Here is a 24,043-nt window from a genome sequence, read left to right on the forward strand (position 1 = left end):
GAACAGGAAACTGAGGCTACAATTTACATAGGTTCACCAAAATTGGATGACCATCTAAATTTGGTTTGAACAAAGACTTTTTGTATTTACCCACTCAGTGATTTTCCATTGATCAAAGGCCTACCAGACATCTGTATGGTAACCAAGCTGTTGTTTCAATAAGGAGAAGGCTCTTCTTCACTGACATTTTACTGAATTGTGAAAAGTTGTGTTTAGAGAGCTACACAATGTTCAAACAAATTACAAAAAATAATATTTCTGGACAGTGGACAATGATTCATGTCCCATTTGAGAACTCTGTACTCTCCAGTGAGTGTTTATTCTATGTGGTTTGGATTTAAAGAAAAAGGCCCGTCACAACAAAATTAACCATGCATCAATATATGGCAAGTATAGCCTCAATACAGCAGTTACTCTGGCATTGACAAACAACTTTGCTTTGACAAAAGACCCTCACATTCTAAAAATGCAATAATTAATATTTGATTAAAAAGTTAAATGTTAAAAGTAGATTGGAGTACAACCCATTAGTTGGTCACTGTGTGCAAGTTTCCCAAAATGATAACCAATGTTTAAGGAGGAGTAGCAATGCGTTTGAATAGTGGATTAACCGACAGAGAGACGACAGGTAAAAGAATGAAAGTGTGTCTATAGCATAAGCTCATTGGTATTTGGCCAGATGAGCTAAAAATAACAGAATGCCTATTATACCCATTCCAAAGACAACATTCTTAAACTAACCACCCAAAGACACTGTGTCAGTTTTTGTCTGATCGCCCCTTTAATCACTTTAAAGATTTCTCCCCTCGAATTAAAGAGATCTGAAGTACAAGTGCAAAACACACAGATCATTTGCATAATACTTGTAATGGTTTAAATCCACTGAACAAACAACCAGCCAAGTTTCATAGTCCACGCTCTTGAACTCTTTCAAAACCCTAACGTTCAGTTTTCCAAAACTGTTCACTGCAGCACAGAACTATTGTAGAAAATGTTGGAAAATAATTACTTGTTAAAATTAATCATTACAACTGTAAGAAAAGCAAAGGCAGCCTAGCAATATTTCGCCCCAGGAGACAGAGACTGTTATGGTCTGATCTGATTATTCTGGAAAAGAATGCTGTGACAAAAGGATATATCCTATTTTTAATTTTCCAGATATCAAAAACAGAGCAATTTTATCATCAGAGGAGGAGTAATTATGAAAGGGATGATTGTTCTTCCAAAGCTTGAAAGACAAAGCAACACAACTGTATCCTTTTAACCCACTAAGCTCCACTTGTGAATGAAACATGACACCCAGTCAGATCTCCGTGAGCAGCCAGTTCTGCAAGTAAAAAGAATGGTCCAACCAAATTTCTAACAAGACTCGTTTCACGCACGTCAATGTGAATTGTTGACCAGAGAGGTGTGACTCATCAATCATCACTACGCATCAAAATCGCAATTTGACTATTCCAAGGATGTGACGCACTGCTCCACACCCTGTTTAGCACAAAACTACAATCAGGACCAGAAAGAGAGATTGTTCAGCAGGCATGCAATCTGACACCTGCTGAAAGGCAGAAACTGACAAGCTGTGAGAGGACAGACAGAGAGAAATACAACTGGCTTTTGCATAACCAAACTATCTAAAAAAACAAGGGACCCTGAAAATGTAAAATCAGAACTTAACAACTGGGACCTGCTCTACCAAGAGAGCTTGTGCAGTCTTAAAATAAGTAGGTCTTAATTTTTTATCATCCACCAGATTGCCAGTAAACCACTTACACATACAGTACTCAAACAGTAAGGAACAAGATCACCATAGCCTCAAATATTGCATGTTTCTGTGCCGTGCTGAAGGCTGTCTCTTGAACAGGTCTTCTTTTTCTTCCATCAATAGTCCCCAAAAACCACAGTTCACCATATTCAGTCCATAATTTTACAAAATTGTATGTGCTTCAAATTTTTCAAAATGACAAATTACATGTGTGATAATTTAAGTTTAATTTATGGCTCAGCCTCCCTGGGAAAGTCTATGCCAGGGTCCTTGAAAGGAGAGTCCGTCTGTTAGTAGACCCTCAGATACAGGAGTAACAATACGGTTTCCGTCACGGTTGTGGAACACTGGACCAGCTCTTTATCCTCTCGAGGGTACCTGGGAGTTTGCCCAACCAGTCTACATGTGTTTTCGACTTGGAGAAGGTATTCAACCGTGTCCCTCGAAGTGTCCTGCGGGAAGTGCTTTGGGCGTGTGGGGTGTTTGGCCCATTGCTACAGGCCATTCAATCCTTATACAACCGTTGCAAGAGCTTGGTCTGCACAGCCAGCAACAAGTCGGACTTGTTCCCAGTGGGAGATGGGCTCTGCCAGGGCTGCCCTTTGTCAGCGATTCTGTTCGTAATTTTTATGGACAGAATTTCTAGGCGTAGCCGAGTGGCGAAAGGCTTCCACTCGGGTGGGCTCAGAATCTCATCTCTGCTTTTTGCAAATTATATGGTTCTGTTGGCTTCATCGGGTGACGGCCTCCAGCTCGCACTGTAGCGGTTCGCAGCTGAGTATGAAAGAGAATCAGTACCTCCAAATCTGAGGCCATGTCCGCAGCTGGAAAATTCATACACCCACGTGCAATAATTATGATTTGGAAATATATATATAGTCAAATTGAGCATATGAAAATTTCTAATTCTAATAGATCTCCTCCTCTACAGGGGTTTAAGGGTACTGGACTGATAATGGTGGTCAGGTTTCTTGATCACTTCTAATGTTCTACAGATGTTAAGGTTAGCAAAGGACCAAAAATTCTTCATTGCTGGTTGAAACACCTAAAATATATTTTAGGGGTATTTTTAGAGGTATATTTAAGAAAGAATATTTTTAAAAGCAGTTTTTACTACTGAAGAGGACAATACATATAGGGCAAATAAATGATAAAAAACTGATAAATAGTTGAGGACACAGAAAGAGAAGCCTCCACAGTAGGATTTAGGTCACAGACCTCTACATATCCAACCCACCGACAACCAACCAAAGCTGCAGACAGTCATCAATAGACAGCTACCGCTAGATCACCTAAAAAAAAAACTTGTTTTACTTTTTCTAGGTACTTTTTCTTTTTCATATCTGTTGCATGGCTGTCCTTCTGTCTTTTTTTCTAAAAAATCAGTGCCAGTGCCAGGAAGATGACACCAGGATGGCACCATAATCCTTAAACCAGTATGAGAGGGTTTAAGTTCTATATAAAAGCTCTACAGCAGTTTCCAAAATGACAAAGATTAGTAACTACTTTAACTTGCACAGGTGACATTGTGGAGTAATGCCAGTACAGCAAATTTTTGACACTCACTGCTTCAACACATTCATGTAGCCAGAGATGTTTTACTGTATATCAAAAATCTGACAGAGGCTAATTAACGCAGGAAGTTCTCCAAAATACTAAAGGAGGATTCAGGGTCATCTGATCCAACCGTAACTATATACTTAATCAAAGAAGAAAGTTCTAGGCCAAATCTTAAAAGTAGAGAGGGTTCCAGTGTACTGAATACAAACTGGAAGCTGGTTCCACAGAAGAGGGGCCAGAAAGCTGAAAGCTCTACCTCCCATTCTACTTTTAAATAGTCTAGGAACACAGTATAGGGCAGAGACCATCTGCTAACTACCTTGAAAAACTAAGAGCAAGCGCATTGTCATGGTCCTGAGTCTGACGACTCAATGTTTTGCGTTTCTTTATAATATTCTGTGTTCTTGTTTATTGTGAATTCTACGTGCAAGTTGCTTTCTCTCGTGTTCAGGTTTGTTGTTTAGGTTTTAGTTTTCCCAGTGTAGTTTATGTCTAAGTTCGGTTTTTCGCCACACTCTCCTTTTGTTTGTTGTCACTCGGGTTCTGTGTCAATAAAGCCCTCTCACTTCACTGCATATCCGCATCTTGGGTCCTTTGTTAAATTCACACGGCTTGCCCCGGGAACCCGTGACACGCATCTGGGAAAAAGAACCATTCATTTTTAAAATAATCTCACTCTATTTTTTCAGAAGACTGTATATCCAGTAGATATACAGTAAAACCTGTTCTATGTTGACAGATGAGTAAAATGCAGTGGAACCAAGGTCTACAAAATCCCCACGCCAAAGAGTGAAAACCACATACTATACGGCTGAAAGCTGCTGTCCTGGGTTCGAATCCACCCCGCAGCCCTTTGCTGCGTGTCCAAGCTTTTTTTCTTTTTTTTTAAAATAAAAGCTCAGTGTAATAATACTGCACGTTATTTAAATCAAGTGGACTTTTTGAGCTTTTATGTACAGTCGACATGTCTTAGTAGAAATCTCACTTTCATTTAGTGTAGTGTTATATCAGTTTTCTTTGTAAAAAATGTACACACTACCCAGAACATCACAGGCAAAAAGAGGAACTGAGAACATGCAACACGTTGTTGAGTGAGTTTAAATGTTACTGGGTGGCAAAGGGGCATGGAAACTACACTGAGTTTGGTCATTACTGATGGATATGCAGGTGCAGAGTCATTTACTGTGTTTACAATATACAGTGCTCAGCTCGCCTCCAGCTGACCATGTTATACATGAAACCAGAGACCTTTACATAACAGCTCACCAGCCTGTCTGGCCACATTCTGTGTCTATCGGCAGGACTTGCTAAGTGACATACTGACATGCACTCAACCAACACGACGTCCCCTCTACTCACCTGACCGAGTCAAACGTGACAGCTGGCTACCGAATCTTACAAAGTGATTATAAAAATAAATAAACACGTCTATTGTGTGAAGCTTTATGCAGAAATATTGTAAACTATCCAAGTGACATTGTTTTGTCATTCAGTAAATGTACACTGCAGCTTCTTTTTAAGACTGAGAGAGTGGCACGCCCATATTGCTCACATGATGGGGGGAAGAGAATCTGACAATGAGTTAGAAAATTTTTGATAAGAAGGTACAAGTTGTTTTCTTTTTACTTCTTACAGGCAACACTGATGTTTTTCTATTGCAGCCTTGATCATGATCGTGGTGATCATGTGGTGGAGAGTAGATACACCTATGGTATAAATTTGAAACGTCTATGTTGCTTCAATCTTGAGTTATCACATTCACAAACTGCCGCAGGGTGACCACAATAACCCATCAACCTTTTACTGCTGAGGGATAAAAAAGCATTTATTATATTCAGTAAAATATTATTCTGCACATGGCCTCTTTATCAGTGGCATGGCAGTGAGGAGAAAATAAGATAAGAATAAAAATCCTTGAGTAAGCTGTAGAAAATCAAGTCGATAAAAACTTAAATTAATCAATTCTGCACCTTTTTAAATTGTACAAGATATATTAAGGTGTACAAACCACAGGTAGTTACAGCATCAGTCTGACCCGTTAAATATAATACGATACTTTATCTACTGAAACTTTGCCATTTTAAGTTTACTTCACAAGTAAAAGGGTGAAAACCACTGTTAAATAGATCTAATGAAGTGTTAAAAACATTCTTTATGAGAAGAGAAAATGCTTCTCATGGTTTTATGTGTGCAAGCAGTACATTTGTGGAAACAGTGCCAGTGCTAGCATCAATGTCATCACTTACCCACTTGAACTATATTCTATTACGTTTCCTTTCTACTTGAAAAACATGCCCCAGTTCATTAACAGCTTCAAAACGAAATGATCAATATGACCATCTTTGGGCTGTATGGATTAGAAAAACTCAGGAGACTTTTCAGATAAAATACTTTACTTTATTTCTTTGACCTTTTTAAAATTTACTAAATCTGTCAGCGATTCTGATTATAATGAATCTGTTCTGAATATACTGAGCTGCATCTCTGCCAAGTTTCATTCAACAGACATGAAGCAAAACAACGCTACATTCATTTTAATTTTAGCAGCCGCGGGTTGACCCTTTACTAACTTTACTCTGTGTTTTAGTAGCAGACTGTACCTGTTGTTTGTAGGGAACTAGAATCAAAACTACAAAGGAGCATGTATCTCTCTATCTTCTGACCAAAATGGTTACCAGTTCTTACTGTCTGTTCTCCCTTTAGGAACTTCAAAGCAATCACTTAAAATCCTCATCTTGGACAAACTCTGATACTATTCTATATATAATGCTAAAAGAAACATCCAGACTAAAGAGTCTGCTTGAAAATATTGGGTAAGTCTTCACAGGGTTTTGTGATATTTGCTGATGTTTATCTCTGCAGCAAATGAAGTCATCTCGACATCTACCAGGTCGCTGGCAACCCATTTAGGGTTAGGGTTTTTCACAAGTTTCGTCTATGATAAAAATGGACGTCTGTTTGGATTAACCAATTCAATTTTATTTATATAGCGCCAAATCACAACAACAGTCGCCTCAAGGCATTTTATATTGTAAGGTAGACCAAACGGACACAGTCTTGGCATAACAATCGTGTTGCCAAAATGAATGTATTGAACTCCATGCGAAATGTAACATCTTCTAGTTTCTGAAAATTAGCCTATTTAGCAAGTAGCTAAAACAAAAATATCCTTGACATAACATTTATACTAAGCAATGACTTAGTGGGTGTTAAGAGGTTGAAGAGCCTGAGAACAACATGGTCATGTAAGGCCTTAGTAATGAAAACGGTAACTTACAGCAATTTCCCTGCAGGCAGACATTGATATTCCAGTGCCTTCTATTTGTTTCAGTGCATACTCCTTCTCATCTTTCCTGTGGTGAGAAAAAGAGAAAATGAAGAATATTAGAAGATGGCCAACAAAAAGGCTTTTTGAGGGTTTGATTAGTAAAGGAGGTGTTTTGCAAGGAGGATGAGGACAGCAGAGGGCATAAAAAACATCCTGTGGTTCAAGTTCCACAACTGCCATAGAGGAATCCATGTTATTAGTGATAGCTTTTGGCAGCAAAGATCCATTAGTTCCCTGCAGGAGTGCTCCCTAGGTCTGGATAAGTGCCCCCAGTGAAATTCCCCTTGATGCAGGGACGAAAACTCAAACTACACACTGACACTTCCAAAGCTCTCAGTTGGCAATTTTCCTCTTTTTGCAAGGTAGTCATTTGCCGTTGTGCATCAAATTTGAGCATGAAAATCAGTTAATAAGTGAAATGTGAGCCCGCAGGGCCGAGCACTTTCAGCAGACCAATATTGATTATTTGAGATAAGCAGAGTTCCGGTTAAGGAAGCCCAGCCTGAACACAGAGCAGTGAAGAAAATAAGGGCTAAAAGGATTCATAAGTCTGTTTACAATAAGCAAAGAGGCATGATTAAAATGTAAACACACTCAGTGGACAGTGTCCAATAACAACTTCATTCAGTGAGCAGCCTGCACAGATCAAAGAGGTCCTCATGGTGGTAATATCAAACACTTTTCAGCCTAATTTGCATTGGAGATGGTCACGGATTAACTGGAGCTCTCAGGCACACATCTCTAATACTAATTAAGCTGCACAGATGCTCAAAACAGCTCAAACATTTAATCCTTTAGTCTATAAAAAAAATTGCACATTAATATAATCAATTTACTCAATAAAACAGTTTATCCACTCCGTAATGCAAACCAGGACAAACTTACAGAGCTTGACATATAAAGATGGATCCAAACACTGTAAACCCAAATCTATATGCTTGAAATTTCAATTTTATGTCAGAAGATGAAAGTGATTATGAAACAGGTTCACTGTTTTATAGATTAAGGAAGCCCCACTTAAACACATTACACTATTAACATATATAGTGTTTATTTCTACTGTGTGCGTCTTCTGTAGTCTATGTAGTGCCCATAGTGCCCTCCATGCTTGCAGTACTAATTATGAATGCTAATAGAGGTGAGAATTACCAGATATCCCAAAATACAATATTATTACAACACTTCACTCACAATACAAGACTATTGTTATTTGTAACCTTATTAATAACATTATCGACATTTAAAGTGCAAATTATGACTTCAAAAAACTGTCAATGTCACAATCTATTCAAAAGTGGCGGTAAAGGTGCAACAAACTCAAGCTTTGGAAAACCATTACCATTGGTTGCTGGTCACCAAATGAAATTTTGTTGTATCTTTCAACAATGACAAGTGCGTTATCACATTGTGAAAAAAGCCACCATTTTTGTTCTAGCATGTGTGTGACTGAGCCATTGGCTTGCTCTGAATAACTGTGTCCAGTGTCTGATGGTTTTTCAGTTGAGCCAATTTAATGTAACGTAACGTTAGTCAAACAAACTTACATTAAATTGGATGGTTGTGCGTGAGATGAAACCTCTTCTTTGAAGTACTCCCCGAGTATTTTAATTCATTCATAACACTGATATTTGGCATCCCTATTTAATAGATTATTGCCATACAAAATATTGCAATACTATGCTGTATAGTTTTTTGTAACCCCACCCCTGTTAGCTAAATTATTCCACATGCTTTTTTCTGTCCTAACTGAAACATTTGTGTTGACTTGATAAGCAAAAGTAACTGTAACTATCGAGTGTATTTGGCAATTTGACAAAAAAATTTAATTCTAAAAAACGTTTGATCGAGAGTTTAAAAAAACAAAACAAAACTTGGGTGTGTCCCTCATGATCTGCCTGCTAGACGTTACTAATGAGACACCCTACTCAGTGTTATCCATGGTAACTGGTCGGTGTTGTGGTTGTTTCTCCAAGTTGGTCGTTGTCTTTTTTCTGAGTGTCTTAAATATATGCGCATATATCCATACAGTATATGCATCATCTCCAAAGCAGGAGGGTTTAAGCCATGTGGCACATCAGCAGTAACTTCAATAAATATCAGTTATTCACAGCCCAAACAGGCACTGTCAGATCTACCGTAGACAGTCAAAGAAAGAGTCACAGTTTTACACTCACTATTATTTGCATTTCTGCACCATGTTCACATATGGATACATTTTTGTATGACAGACCTTTAACCTGTATGTCTAGATTGCACGGCGGACTATGTTCACAGACAGTGATCTCTGGAGCTCCTTGGCCCATACAGTAATTTTGTGAGACACATCCATCAAATTAAAAATGAACATTTTCTTCATGAAAGAGCAAAATGTCTCCGTGTAAATATCATAATTCTATGCTGGATTCTGAATTCAATGTGATCTGAAAAATCACTACATTCTATTTTTAATGACTTTTTTGAGAATATGCAAACTGTAATATTTTATTATATTCATAACAATCCCTGAAGTGATTGTTCTTTTGGTTTCTATGAAGCAGGCCCAGAGCACTCTGAGGAGACACACCACTGACTATCAATCCTTTTCAAATCGGCGATACAGGCCAGCGCACAGATCTTGTGATGGTGTGCGTGAGCCAGCTCCGTCTGCCTCTGCCATAATGTCTCTACGGTTCACGTCTTCCTCAAAATTTGGAGCTGCGGTCTGGTGCCCTGGTGACTGGCTCTTAGCAGATAATAACACCCTTAAAATACACACATACACAAGTCAGAGAAAATCAGCACTGGTAATGTCTGAACAAAGGTTTCTTTGGACCTGAACTGCTGTGATTTCATAGAACATTGTCACAGTACACCCACAACAGATTGTACCAACTAGTGGTCTGTTCTCAAAAGCCATACAGGATACTTGTAATGAACCCACTGGTACAACTCACAGGAGCTGACCAGAAGCAAGACAGATAAAGCACTAAAAATAGCTATAAAGAAATGAACAAAACTTTGCTTTTTATGCTCTTTATCCAACAGTCACGGTTAAAAGAAATTTCAATGACTTCCTGACCCATACATGCACCATGAATTCCTTCCAGGACTAACTTTATGGCACTGTAAAAACATGCATCCATCACTGATATAACTATCTATAATGTAGTTATTAAGACACACTGAGCTGTTGGTGGGACGTGTTCCACTTGTAAAAAAAGCAAAACTGGATCTTTATACTTCCAAGACACAGCATTTTCACATGACAACAAGGCCCCTTAGGCTCCTTAAGCTTTCTTAAGTTGAGAAAGCAGCAAACAATGAAAATTATCCATTACTTTAAATTCTGCTGCAAAACTGGGGTAAGTCATGAGTAACATTTTGGGTACTGGGAAAAGGAGGCTTTGCTAAGCATTAACAGGTTCACATTTCTGGGAATTTATAACGCTCTTTATTCTCAGGGCCTTTCATCCTCTGAGGGTCAAATCCAACTGTCTGTCAAATTTCTGAATGACGACAGCTCTGTCAAGAACAGAAACAACGACCACATTCAGTATTTTAAGTTCCCGTCTTGGGCCTGGATACATTTATTTTTCAGACCTTATGGCGGACTGGATTATAAAGCACACTGTCGATGAACGTGTCTGTTTTCATACATAAGGCGCACCGGATTATAAGGCGCATTAAGCAAAACTAAACCGTCAAATTTTACTCAACTCATTCTTCTTGCTTCCTCCACTTCCGTACCATTGATTCATTAGTGCGGAATTCTCTCGCAGCTGCTCTATTCCCATGTTGTTGCAGTATATTAATGACTAACCTCATATTGTGGATGGATTATCGCAGTTGTTCTCCTGACTGAAGTTTGGTCTGTTTATAGCATCCTGCCATGCGATTGTTTGGCAGGATGCTATTAGGTGGAAAAAAGTTAGCATCCATCCTCCAGCTTCACTGTATTTACATAATGCTAACATAGCTGTGTTGCTAGCGATTGCGTAGCACATCATTACCAGCTAGCCCAACTTCACTAACCCTACAAAAGTCACTGCTGTTTAGTTTTGTCTTCATTTATGTTGGAAGTGATGGCAGAGCTGTAAGTTTTATTTTTTTCAGAAATCTCTCATTCAGAACATGCTATATCATGTTTACGTGGAAACTAGCAAGCTAACTTCCTGCTAACTTCTAACTCCGTTAAATGTAATAAATTCTGTTTTCATGGATGTCTGGATGTTAAACTTAATTGTTACACCTGACAAAGCAGCAACACTGATCATTTTATTAAAGATGAAAGAATTTATTATTGAGTTTATAGTTTGGAAAGCACTAATGCCCCCTTAGTTTTACATGAACTCGGCCCACTAACTAAAGCAATACCAGTGGTTAATTGTCTACTTTATGTTACTCCATCGAACTATTGGCTAAACTAGAGTCAAGTAGCTTAACATTGCTTTTAGGCTCACTTTGTTTAAATCCAACATATCTACACTGCTGATAAAGTTACAATATTGCAATATTAACAAACACAGTGAGGAAGAAACAGTCTAACTGACTGATCTACAAACCTAAACTGTTTCAGATTTTAAAGACACTGAGTGATTGTAAAAGTTTTTAATACATCAATTCTCAAACTACGTGAAGAAGAAAAGGCCTTCTTTAACAGCTTGGGTAAATTTTAATTTGATTCTATTACAAAGATTTTAAAATGTTAATAATAATTGTATTATTTGAGTTGTCTATAGAGGTTATGGCCGCATTAGCATTATCACAGCAATACAGACAAAACGTTGAAAGAAATAAAGCTAATAAAGCTTTAACTTTATTTCATGTTTTTTAATCTCTTTGGAAAAATACAAAATATATTTAAAATACAAGTGCATGGAGGTGCAGACATTTTATAACCATAGCTATACAAACATGAACAAAAAACAACTGTTTTATGTGTATTCTTAACCAGTTATGAATATTGACTTGATAATGGCTATTATAAATCTGGAAAAGCTAGCTGTTCCCTGTGACACTCCTTTTAGGTTGGATCTAATTGGAGTGATACTGTTCCTACTGGTAATAAAACAGTGTTTAGCTTTGCTATAACAACACTGACAATTCCATTCCATTCCATTTTATGTATATAGCGCCAAATCACAACATCAGTCACCCCAAGATGTTTTATATTGTAAGATTAAAGACCCCACAGTAATATAGAAAAAATACCCAAAAATCAAATGACCCCCTTTGAGCAAAAAGTGGGGGGAAAAACTCCCTTTTAACAGGAAGAAACCAGAACCAGGCTCAAGGAGAGACAGCCATCTGCCATGACTGGAAAAAACAATTTATTTACATATTTACTTTTTTCTTCTTACACCGGATTGTATATTTGTACATTTTTATACATGCTCTTTATCTCACTGTACAACTGTATGGTGACAATAAAGGCATTCTACTCTATTCTATTCTAAAACGAGTAATACATGGGAAGAAGTCAAATTGGGCCATCTGTATAATAAGTTCATCTAATGCTTAAAATTAGTTTCTCCATCTCAGATTTCGAGAAAACTTTATGACAAAGCATTTGGAAGACGGGGGCAGCAAAATCAGCTCTTAATGCACTGTGCCCTTGGTTAACGCTGCTTTTCTTGAATGTAATTTTTAGATCAGAGTGATTAACCTTTTGGCTATCGTACAAATGAAACTTGTAGTATTCAAATACGAAGCGCACTGGCCAGATTCTGCCACTTTTTTGGACTGGGATTTTGCCAGTTTGCATAAGGAACATTGACACCGTTGGCACAGCAGAGCAGAAATGTGAGAACATATCTGTCCTGCTTTCTGTTGCTGATATATACATCGTGGTCACACGCTGTCATATGCTTGTCAGTGAGTGTAAGCAGCAAATGGCAGAGAGAAAACAATGTGTGTCAGAAAGAGGGAGAAAAAAAGTTTGGCACTCCACGATGCTGAAAACGGGGCCAAGAAAAGCCGCTCAGGTGTCACTATTGCGCGAAGTGACGATAGAATACGATAGAAGCTACCTTTGCTGCGACCGCCGACAGGACACTTGTCAGAAAATAAACAGCACCGCGGCTTTACATTGTTGTTTGGGGGTGTTGGGGAGGAGGAGGAGGAGGAAAGGGGGGAGCTCTGAGGTTGGGGACGGAGGTGGTGGGGGGGACCGTTGGTGAGTGAGTGCGTTACATGAAAACAAAAACACAGAGACACGGGCTATCGCTTCGGGGAGCTTCAAATCGAACGCCCCGTTCAGCACATAACCGAGGCGTGTGTTCACAAAATGCATCCCGCGGTCAGTTTTATGTCAGCATACACAATAACGTTCACGGTTATCTTACCCGTCTTTGCGCTTAGCTTTATAAACGTGCCCGTAGGTGCCTCGACCCACTTTGCAACCTTCATATTCGAACAGATCTTCTACTCTCTCTCTCTCCGCCGCCAGCTTTGTTTTGAAGTCGTAATCCATTTTAACCCATAAATACGCCTTAATTTACAATAAAATAAAATATTAATTATAACATGCATTAATTAAATAATCTGGTCGTTTTATTCCCCCACCATTTCCTTGTTTGGGATTTTGGTCTGCTCCGCTTAATGTTCACTGGCTCGTTGACGTTTCTAATTGGCGCGCGTGGCTCGCTGGGTATGGTAGTTCTTATGAGCAGGCGCCGCAGTTTGCCGCGTTGTCAGGCAAGCTATGGCAAACTACAACCCGCGTTTCTCGCTGCTGTTCGTTGCACTTTGCGTACTCATGAAAGCTCTTCAAAAATGCGGCCGTCGGTGGTTTGAGGTTACCTTTTTTTAACGTCACGTAAGATGAATAAATAAATGAGCTAAACGGATCCTCGTTATCTGGATCATCATCATCATCATTATTATTATTATTATTATTGTTATTATTATTATTATTATTATTATTATTATTATTATTATTGTTATTATTATTATTATCATTATTATTATTATTATTATTATTATTATTATTATTATTATTATTATTTAATGGTCATAATAATAATGGTATTGCAAAAGCTGAACAACTGTGTACATATGCAGTGTATTCATTTAATATAGTTAGAGTGACCACTTCCCACCAAACTCAATGTGATCCGAAGGGTATGGGACCTATTACAAATTGTTTAAAGATATCAAGTGCTATGTGTAACTTAAGGATATGTGCAAACATCCTGGGTGTTTCTGGGGTTGTTTTTTCGGGGGATAATATTAGTTTTCCAACTTCTTAACTGTTATTTTAGCTGATGTTTTTTCTGATAAGCATCTAAGGGTTTAAGTAGGTCGCTGCATCTCTTTTTAAGACACAGTTTTCTTTAGAGATTTAGATTCATTTTTTACTTTTGTGAACTACAGTCAGCCAAAAAAAGAAAAACAAGAAAATTGTTTAGTGCAGTTAGTGGTAAACATATGAAATGTCTTCCATAAATAAAGGTTATGAAAAAACAAAACATCATGATGGAAGACCCTTGCCTTCTATAATAATCGATAGGTTTTTGACATGCACACACACCTGTATATGTAGATGAGTGACGTCATGTCATATGTATGTGATTCATACTTAATTACTGTCATTCTATTGGGTGACAATTGTATGTGTGAGTTCCCACTGCCCGGAACACAATGAGATGAGACAAGTCCTGTAACACATACAGTAGATATGTAATATCCTTTGGGAGTTCTTTCACCTGTTTTCCTTCTATAAGTACACTCTTTTGCTAAAACGAATACCTGCGCAGTCCAGTTTAGTTCAATCCAATTTAACAACTTGGTCATATTCTCATTTAAGTGGTTTATATCTGATATTCGCAGTTTAATATCAGTATTATAGTACCATTAAGTGAAAAAAACAAATTATACAGCTTAAAAAAGAGAGAGCGTACATACGAAAAATTAATGTGATAAGTAAACACAATGGCTTGTGTTAGAAAAAAAGTTACGTAATCGTCGTGAACAGAAGAAAACTTATCAGAAAAGGACTTTTACACGAACATGCCGTCAACTGTCATACTGGCCTTCGTAAACTTAAATCCAGATGTCATGTAATGTTGATGTTTATATATATATATAATTAGTATGTATTTCCAGAGGAAAGCTACATGCAGGCGGAAAAGTTTCATGACGGAAGACCCGCCTTCTATTATAATTGATAGGTTTCTGACCAATCACAAATCCCAAGATATGGCTTCGCGTTCAGATTGGCTCGAGGTGAGGCTTACGTAGGGCTATTGCCAAATAAAAGCTCCGCGCGGTCTCCATTCAGCGCTTACACAGTATGGCCGGCGATATTAGCTAGCGCTCGCTAACGGTATTCTCTGCTAAAGGGAAGACGGTAACTCAAGCAAATCAACTCCTGGATTGTTTTAAGGACTGAACCTCGCGAAATAATAACAGGTCGAGGAAGGAGTAATTAAGCTGTAAACGTTATAAACGACGTTGTAATATTTTTGGTTGTTGGGTGTCTGTTGTCTCACGATGGAAGATAACGGTGCACATTTCTTCGAGGGGACCGAGAAGCTGTTGGAGGTGTGGTTCTCTCGGCAGGATGAGACCAAAGGAAACGGAGACCTCCGTACCATCCCAAGGTTCGTGTTACTTGAGTGTCTCCGGGGCAGTGTCAGTCCACAGCAGCCTAGTGGTACATGGACAGAAACACCGGCTACATGCACGGCTTCAGTGGTCACTTTTTGAGATGTATAACAACTTGAATATTGTACAGTCCCGTTTCCGTTTACACTGTATTCCTTATAGTTATTAATCCACCCCTTCATAGACGGCAAGCATTGAAGTGAACCAAATCTAACCGTGGATCCTTAAGCTGGGGAGCTAGCTAACGTCGCCATTGGAAAATGGACACCTCCCCCTTTTAACAGTGGCTGAGTCATTCATTCTTCACCCTGGGAGCTTGCGGTAATTAATATATTCAGCTCCCATCGCTTGTTTTTGCGAGATGATTTGTCGCATGAGGCTTGGACGCCACCATGACAGCCAATTTAGAGCTACTTCATTTAAGCTAGTCCCTAGGAAAAAATATTCAAATTATCAGCCGTCTCCTGAATTCTCCGACGCTGAATTCCCAGACTGCTTGTGATTTAGTGATGAGGCGATCTTATTGTCGTTATTTGCCAATTGCTATATATATTCGTGCTCGTGTGCACTAAATTGCTTGGGCTTTGTAATTACATATGCTTTATTTTTTCCTGCGTCACTCTACAACGAGGGGGGCATGTGAGACATGTGGTCGTCCGTTGTCACCGCGTGCCTTGCTGGCACGGAAATAGATTCAAGTATTCCAATTCCACCTTTATTTTATTTTTTTAAATTCTTTACTTTTTAAGGCTCATAAGTGATTGGGGAAAACCGTCAACCTTTCCCTCTGCCCATGCGGTTGCTAAAGGCTGGCCCCAGGTCTGTTACCGCTGTCTGTTTAACCAGAGAGAAACTGCGTAAAGTCGTGTTCACGTTTTCGGCCACGCGGTGCTCTCGCTCCTAGTTGCTCTGATTGGTTAGAGGGTTCCCTGTTACGTTGTGCCGCGGGGCACTTGGTTACGTTTAAAGACGGGGGGGGAGGACCCGGGGCGGCATGGATTCTGAAAAATCCATGTGGGTTCAGTTCTTGTGAGAAATTCGGTTTTTGCTTGCTAGCAAAATTAGCTGGTTTGAAATGCACGTTTTAAACAACCTTTAACAAGGAGAAACCTTAAAGGCAGATTTGTACCGTGTGTCATAATAATTTTTTGCTTCCCAGACTTTAGTGGAACTTGTCCACTGTAAAACAAATAGATTGTTTAAAATCACCTGGGTTATGTCACCTATAGAGGTAAGAATGGTACTGATTCTTTAATGTAAGGTGAGAGTAAGTGAAAGTGTTAATGGTTTCCACTGCCTTTGCTTAGGGTTTTGTTTTTAATTTTTTTTTTTTTTTTTTTTTTTTTTCTCTGGCAGTGTGTCATTTCATGACTGGTTCAAGGAGGCCAAATCATCTCCAGTGATGGGTGACTTTTTCTGGTTAATGACCAGATCAGGGGCTGGTTTGACAAGTGCATAACCATTGGAGTAAAGGAAAGCTGGCATTAATTTACAGCCAGAGGGCAGATTAACGGCTCAAAGGGACACTGTCAGTGGATCAGACTCGATGGACGTTAGCCAATGTCCAAATAAGACCACAAGGGCATCTGATTCACAAATGTGAAGCTTGCTCACATTACCTCTGCTGCCACTTGTCAGGGTTCAGACTGCATACCAAGCACTTCCAGTCATTGTAGGGGAGACTGGTTCATAAAGTCATAGCATATTCACCTCTAAACACCTGAGAAATTTACTGTTCCCTGTGTTCAAGCCATCCAGTAAGTGACCACTTTTCTGTCTAAGTGGCAAACGTTCCAACATGTGCTCTCTTGATCAGCCATGTGTTCATAATCTCTGGGATGCATGAAAACAGGTTTGGCGCTTTGCTTTCTTTGAGGAAAATATGATCTTGTTGCACAGCTAGAAATAACCTCTGGTGTCGATTTCTCACCGAGGCAGGAGCTGACACAGCTTGCTAATGCTTGGCCTCTGGTATGAAACTGGGAAGTAGGCATGTCGCAACAGCTCTGTTATGTTGCGGGAAGTGATCGAGCTGAACTGTATCCAGACATACCTGTAATGCCTTTGTCAACAGTGTATTTGGAAGATGAACATTACTTAATCATATTATATCATTTGCAGAGTTTAGATGGTACTATGATATACACCCATTCTCATCAGGCTTGGCCTTGATGGCAAACTAAAGATGTTGAGTCTTTGCATTAAGGACAATGCCAAAGAGAAGCTGGTGTATAACAAAGCCATCTTAAAGGCACATCGCCTGCATGGCCAGATTTAGAGTAGCTTATAGCATGATTTAGAGTTTATATCATCTTGCTCCAATGTTGGTCCTCGGTGCAGGACCTTTGTTTATCTTCTGAGACGTGCAGTTTTGAAATCATTCACATCCTTTTACACAATTTTCTTATGCACAAACTAAAAACCAGATTTTTAAATTGGTGGTGTTTTGGGCTGGAAGTGTAAAAAAACAAAACTGTTTACTTGTTCATGTGTTGACCTTATTTGAAACTTGATATTGGAGCACATTTGACTCCGTGATACCATACCTAGCTCTTTTGCCCCCACCCTCTCAGAGGAAGTGATGTTCACAATAGATGACGTAAGCCTGTCACTCTCTGAGGACAATGTTGTTAAGGGATTAGATGAAGTGTTGTTTGTGGTACTGGAAGGTAGTAAACATATTTGTAGTTTAGTTTCTTGGGCCATTAGGCCCGAATACAAAAGGCTGCAGTGTGAACTGTATTCTTGATTTTGTTGTCTTTAGAACAATGTCTGAGAGATGCATTGTTTATTTGTGTGAGTTTCCTCAGTCATCTAGTTCATTTGTAGATTGACCATGTAGAAAGGAACATAATTGGGTCTTGCATTTTTGCCCACAGCCTTTACGCATACTGCTGCAGTCTGGTTACTGAGGGGCATTTCTTTTTGAGAGGTTCTCTAGAAAAGCCAGTTTCATAAAGCATTCATTGAGCTGCTGGTATGCTTTCATCGAACACTTTATTTCTTGGAACGTTTGTCTTGCAGCCCAGGCCCCCACTGTGAATGGGTTTGGCTGCTGTTCCAAGGTTGTAATGTGACCCAGCTGTCTGGGTGGTGTCCGGGGTGGGGGGGGCCGAGGCAGCTGCTAGAAGGTGTGTCTGCTGTAGGTGCAGAATAAGTCCACATTACCCTACAGCCATCTGCACATGGTGGAAAACACATTTCAGTCTGAACAATACCTCTATTGATATCATCAGTATTGTATGCCCAGAGCATACTCTGGCACTGAAATTGTTATATGCACTTACTTTTTCAGTGTAAAGACTACAGCAAGCTTCATAGACATTTCTGTTCAAAATCCTGAAAACATTTCAAACTTGGCCATGTTACATAACCATCAATAGTTCTTTCCTGTAGTGGGTGCCACTTTAAAATGACCTCAAAAGAGAACAACTTTGTCTTTGTGTGCATTTAACTTGTGTTCTTTTTCTTTCAGGTTTGAGTGGGACAAACTCTTGGAAAATGTGCATTGTTTGATAATAAGTGTGACAAAGACTGACAAGCAGGAAGCTTATATACTCAGGTGAGTGCCTGCTCGATACCTGCAGAAAGTCTTTCCAACTAGACCTTAACCTAATTTCCATTAATGACAGTCTCAGGTGTCAGTATGGGCATGTACTCTACATGTCACATGCAGTGCTTATATGAATGTGTAGTTGTGTTAAGGTAGGCCAAGTATGAGCATGTCAGATAAAACTAACATGAAGCTAAAACTGAAGCCAGTAAGCTTAACTCCTCTTGGGTAATCAAACAAGTATGACAAGTTGAATGGGAACTAGGGTGTGACTTTTTCTCTTCCTCCTTTTGCTCACCTGTCCACCTTTTTTCCTTTCCCCATTAAAAAGGAGAGAAAGCCTTCACTGAAGTTTTACCTTCCCCATTACTGCTCTGCAATGTAGTAAGGCGAAACAAATATAGAAACGAATACCGGACCTCTATTACACGCATCAATAGTAAAATTTCATTTTACGAATGAGTAGCTGAGGGGCTTGGTTTGCTCATTTTAGGTAAATATTACAAAGATACCAGGCTTACTTAATCATCATTATGTATCATAGAATATAATGAGGAAAACGATGCTCTGTGGTTATTGGTGACTAACTCCTTTCTTGTCTCTACAGTGAGAGTAGCATGTTTGTCTCCAAGAGACGTTTCATTTTGAAGACATGCGGAACCACCCTCTTGTTGCAAGCACTGGTGCCTCTGCTGGAACTCGCCAGGGAGTACTGCGGCTTCGACACCATTGAGGTTAGACTGGTGTAGCATTTGCATGACAAAGCTTATTTCATCTCAATCTGAACGAGCTGTATCAATGAAGCTGATTAGTTGCGTAGGTTTATTCATTAGTGTCTCGTTTGCAGAATTTCTTCTACTCCCGTAAGAACTTCATGAAACCAGCCCATCAAGAGTTCCCTCATCGAAACTTCCAGGAAGAAGTGGACTTCCTCAGCCAGATTTTTCCCAGTACGTGATACATGAAACTCTGAAGTGTGTTACACACGCAAGTAAAGGGTAGGGCTGTTCGATATAACGATATATATCGGATGATGATGATATAAAAACGTCTATCGTTTCATTTTACGTTATGTTTCGTCGTGTCGCAAAATAAACTATTTACGGCAATTTTTTTTTTTTTTCATCGTTTTGATGGTCACTGTAGTGGCTATATTAATTTCCTAAAGTTGATATTATTTAATATAACCACACTACAGACGGACAAGCGCCTGTTTTTATGCGTTGTCGTTAGTAACAACGACGGTAACACCATCGCGTGTCCGCTTGTTTATGTTCCACATAAACCTTTCACAATAAATCTCAAGATCCTGTTGAGACTTTTCAAAATAAACTGAATCACGTGAAAGAGCAGATTATTTACAGATGAGAAGTAAAAAAGAGCCGCCAGGTGCTAAAAAAATAATCCTAAGACTCAATTGTTAGAACAGGCTTTTCCCCGCAGCACGCCGTGTAATAAATACTCGCAAAGAAAACGTCGGCCGTTACAACTTATGTGTAAAAATGTATAGTTTCATGCATCGGTTAAAACACTTGACTCCGGGTACATGCCGCACAGCTGGAAACACTTCCCGCAAGTCGAGCTGCCAGAAATTCACAGAATTTATAGAAAATGTTACATTTTTGTGATTTATATTGTTATCGGGACGATAGAATTCTTATATCGGGATATGAGATTTTGGTCATATCGCACAGCCCTAGTAAAGGGTGTTTGTAGCACAGTCTGTTAAATCCCTGACGCTCTGAATTTACAGCTGGAAAATGCCCAGGGCAGTTCCCAGTTTATGGCTGCTCCTGGCAAACAATCTGCTAGTTGTTTAAACAAAAAGCTGGACTAGTTGACAAATCTAAAAGACAGAACTCCTCAACCACTACCCCCACAAAAAATTGAAATCAAACACACTTTAAATGATCAAAGTGAAACGTTAACCAACAAACACTTCATGTGTTAGCTGTATTAAGCAATTAGCACATTCCTCATTGATCAAACATAATCTTAGCAGTAGGCTTCTCCTATGCTAACATTGACAACTTGGTTTTATAGTTTATTCTGACAACACCAACATGCAGCTTTTTAGCACAAAAGAACTACAGAGCAGCACTGCTTAACATAGCTGTCATGTATTTACCCTCATGAATAAAGTAATAAAACTGTTTGGCACTGACTAGCGGGGTTAGCGAACATTTAAATATCCAATCATAAGACACACCCTGATTTTGATTAATGCAAATCTTAGGTTTGTTTTTATAGATCAGGTAATCATGTATCTGTGATCATCATCTCTACCCAAGCTGTTTTAATCATTTAAGAACAAATGTTGCTTGTAATATTGAGACTATGGAGTGCATTGCTTATACTATAGCTGTGGGGACAATGAAATTCAGTATTATCACAGACTGTAATTCTGTGTAGCTTAATTTTATCATTGTGGGTTCTCTTCAGAGCTGCCTAATGTTTTTGTTGATTATAAACGGTAACCATAACATTCCCTCCTTTTACAGATGGTGCAGCCTACTGTATGGGACGTTTGAACTCTGACTGCTGGTGAGCATTAAAATATCCCACATTGGCTTAATATGCTAATAGCTAAGATGGTCAAGATTTTCAGTCATGAAATATAATTAAATATTTGTGGTTTCTGGAGTTCAGCACTTGTCAGTGAATGTTGGTAATGCCAATTCATGAGGGAGGTGAAAAGCCTTTAGTTTGAAAGGATGTTCAAGGCCTCCTCTCATAGGTAGCAGCTCCATGCATTGTCCAGGTTTGAAAATCTTTAATGCCCCCTTGCATCTCTCCCACAGGTACCTGTTTACTCTGGATATGCCAGAGTACTGGGAGAACAAGTGTGCTGATCAGACGCTGGAAGTTCTGATGAGCGACCTTGATCCAGCCATCATGGACCAGTTCTACATGAAAGACGGTGTTTCCGCAAGTGAGGTCACTCGTGTAAGTTTTCCCCCGGTTTCCCCCTCAGAACAAGCATGTGGTAGTAGTTTAACCTTCGTAATCACGGTCTCGTTCTGTTCTCGCAGATGAGTGGAATTCGTGACCTGATTCCAGGTTCTGTGATTGATGCCACAATGTTCAACCCTTGTGGATACTCGATGAACGGGATGAAGACTGACGTGAGTGGCATTTTGTTTCTTCATCATAGTTGCGCGCTCAAGCAAATCAGTGATGCGACTTTGCTCATTTTCCCCACAGGGAACCTACTGGACCATCCACATCACCCCAGAGCCAGAGTTCTCCTACGTCAGCTTTGAAACAAACCTCTCCCAGACATCATACGATGAATTGATCAGGAAGGTTGTGGAGGTGTTCAAGCCAGGAAAATTTGTGACTACACTCTTTGTCAATCAGGTGCATTTCAAATCCAATTTTTGCATCTAGTCAAGTCAAGTTTATTTATAGAGCACATTTAAAAACAACCAAGGCTGACCAAAGTGCTGTACAGTAAATACAGATAAAAATACAATAGAACACAATTTTGTAAAACACCTCGCTGATCAAATAAATAAACAAATAAATTAAACCTTTCTAAAAGCCAATGAAAAGAGGTGAGTTTTAAGAGCAGTTTTAAAAGTTTCTAGGCTTTTGGAGAATCTGATGTGAGGAGGTAAACTGTTCCACAATCTACCCGGGGGGATTTTAAACGGCTTCCTGTAAAGTGGTTTGTTTTTGTTTTTTCTCCTGCAGAGCTCTAAATGTCGCAGTGTCTTTTCTACTCCCCCAAAAATGGAGGGCTACAAGCGCCTCGACCGCCAGTTGGCTCAATTCAACGATTACAATTTTGTCTTCACAAGCTACACCAAGAATCGCCAGCAGAACCAGCAGCAGAGCTGAGGGTCGAGGATGAAGAGGCGCAAAAAACGTGGCGCCTCGGCGCTCCCACGTTGCAATGCGCTTCACCACAGAGTAGCGAGCTTGTCATCATCGTCTCTCCTGTCCCACCCTCCCCGCTGCTGCTGTCACCATCCAGATTGTCCTGGTGTCAGCGATGGCGCTGCTGCCCCTACTTTAACTTCCAGTTTGAGTTGTTTGCATTGTTGTACCCGTGACTTAGATCCCTTGCATGAAAGCTCTTTTCTCTGTTACGATATTCTAGCCCACTCTTGCTGTGATCTTGAAGTGCATGTAGAGGTATTAAACACGCTCTGTTTCAGGCTGTCCACCTGTGCCCAGTACAATGGTCCCTTCCTGCAGGTGTCCCCCCTCATTCCCCACAGACAAGGTTTCCGCCCACCCTAGACCAGGACCCTGACGTGCTCAGATCAGTCCGCCTCTTATGAGCATACTTTAGATCTCATCCATTGGTTTAAACTTCAAATTGCACCCACCCACCTAGTTAGCATGACTATTTCTCTACTCTGTTACTGAGTTTATTTTAAAACCCTGTTTACTCAAGGTACTTGGAGGCAAATCACCTCAGCTCAAGTTGTGCTGAGCTTGGGCATTGTGGGATTGTCTTTGAAATGCCATCTTGCTTTGATGTTGCACTAAAGGTTCAAAAGTTCTCATCTTATTGGTCAGGTTTTGTTTTTTGGCAGTTTTGTTCTTTGGTAAACTTTCAGCTTATACACTTCAGATCTGAGCTTGAACATTTTACATTGGCCCACATCTGTAGGAAGCATCTAGATATTTCAACCCAGTCATGCAGCATTCACAGAGGGTTTTTTAAAAAAAAAAACAAAAAAAAAAACCTGAATGTAGCACAGGCCGTGCAGAGCGGCTTGCTCGGCCATCTTTCGAATGTACATTTCTCTGGAAAGAAAGCCTGGAACAGGTTTGAGCTGAATGTACGACTCCAGACAACGCGCTCACAATGCCCTCTGCTGACCGGCCATTGTTCAGCCCCAGCCCACCGAGAGCCAGCCCTCCTGGCCACTCGCACTGTGTTCAGCTCTGAAAGGAAATAATGAATCAGACACTTTTTGCTTTAGTTGCCCACCAAAGCATCCCCCCAAACATAATATCCACCCTGTCTCTTTCTGCCACATACAGAGATGTAAGCGCACAAAAGAGGCCCACTAGTCTGAGCATGCCAGGGTGGTCCCAGATCATTCCGCATATAACCACTACATAAACTGCCATTTATGAAATTTATTGTGCCCTCACTTTTTTCTTTTTGTCATTTGGGTCAATGCCCTTTGTTTGCAAGGGGAATCCTGACACACTGCATGTGACTACTAGTGCCGTGTTGCTCAACAGTGTAATGTAGCGCTGTCTCTGCTGTCAGTGTGTGTGCTTCACCTTC

The 24,043-nt window shown here is 39.7% G+C and overlaps 2 protein-coding genes across 2 annotated transcripts in view; one reads left to right on the plus strand and one right to left on the minus strand.

Annotated features, from left to right (window-relative positions):
* The window catches only part of cdk19 (cyclin dependent kinase 19), an 80,187-nt gene extending 66,961 nt beyond the window's left edge, over positions 1-13,226 (minus strand). The window contains exons 1-2 of the mRNA XM_004566234.5: positions 12,974-13,226; positions 6,600-6,675 (exon numbers count right to left, since the gene is read on the minus strand). Coding sequence (XP_004566291.1) covers positions 6,600-6,675; positions 12,974-13,101 — 204 coding nt within the window. The 5' untranslated portion in view covers positions 13,102-13,226. The remainder of the gene's footprint in view (positions 1-6,599; positions 6,676-12,973) is intronic.
* Positions 13,227-14,896: 1,670 nt separating this feature from the next.
* amd1 (adenosylmethionine decarboxylase 1) lies at positions 14,897-22,779 on the plus strand. The gene is made up of 9 exons (XM_004566233.5): positions 14,897-15,232; positions 18,712-18,798; positions 19,397-19,523; positions 19,637-19,739; positions 21,291-21,333; positions 21,591-21,735; positions 21,822-21,914; positions 21,994-22,149; positions 22,486-22,779. Exons 1-9 carry the CDS (start codon positions 15,123-15,125, stop codon positions 22,630-22,632), a joined length of 1,011 nt encoding a protein of 336 aa, XP_004566290.1. The 5' UTR covers positions 14,897-15,122; the 3' UTR covers positions 22,633-22,779.
* Positions 22,780-24,043: the final 1,264 nt, after the last annotated feature.

This window comes from Maylandia zebra, linkage group LG15, assembly GCF_041146795.1.
Source record: "Maylandia zebra isolate NMK-2024a linkage group LG15, Mzebra_GT3a, whole genome shotgun sequence".
Lineage (NCBI taxonomy): Eukaryota > Metazoa > Chordata > Actinopteri > Cichliformes > Cichlidae > Maylandia > Maylandia zebra.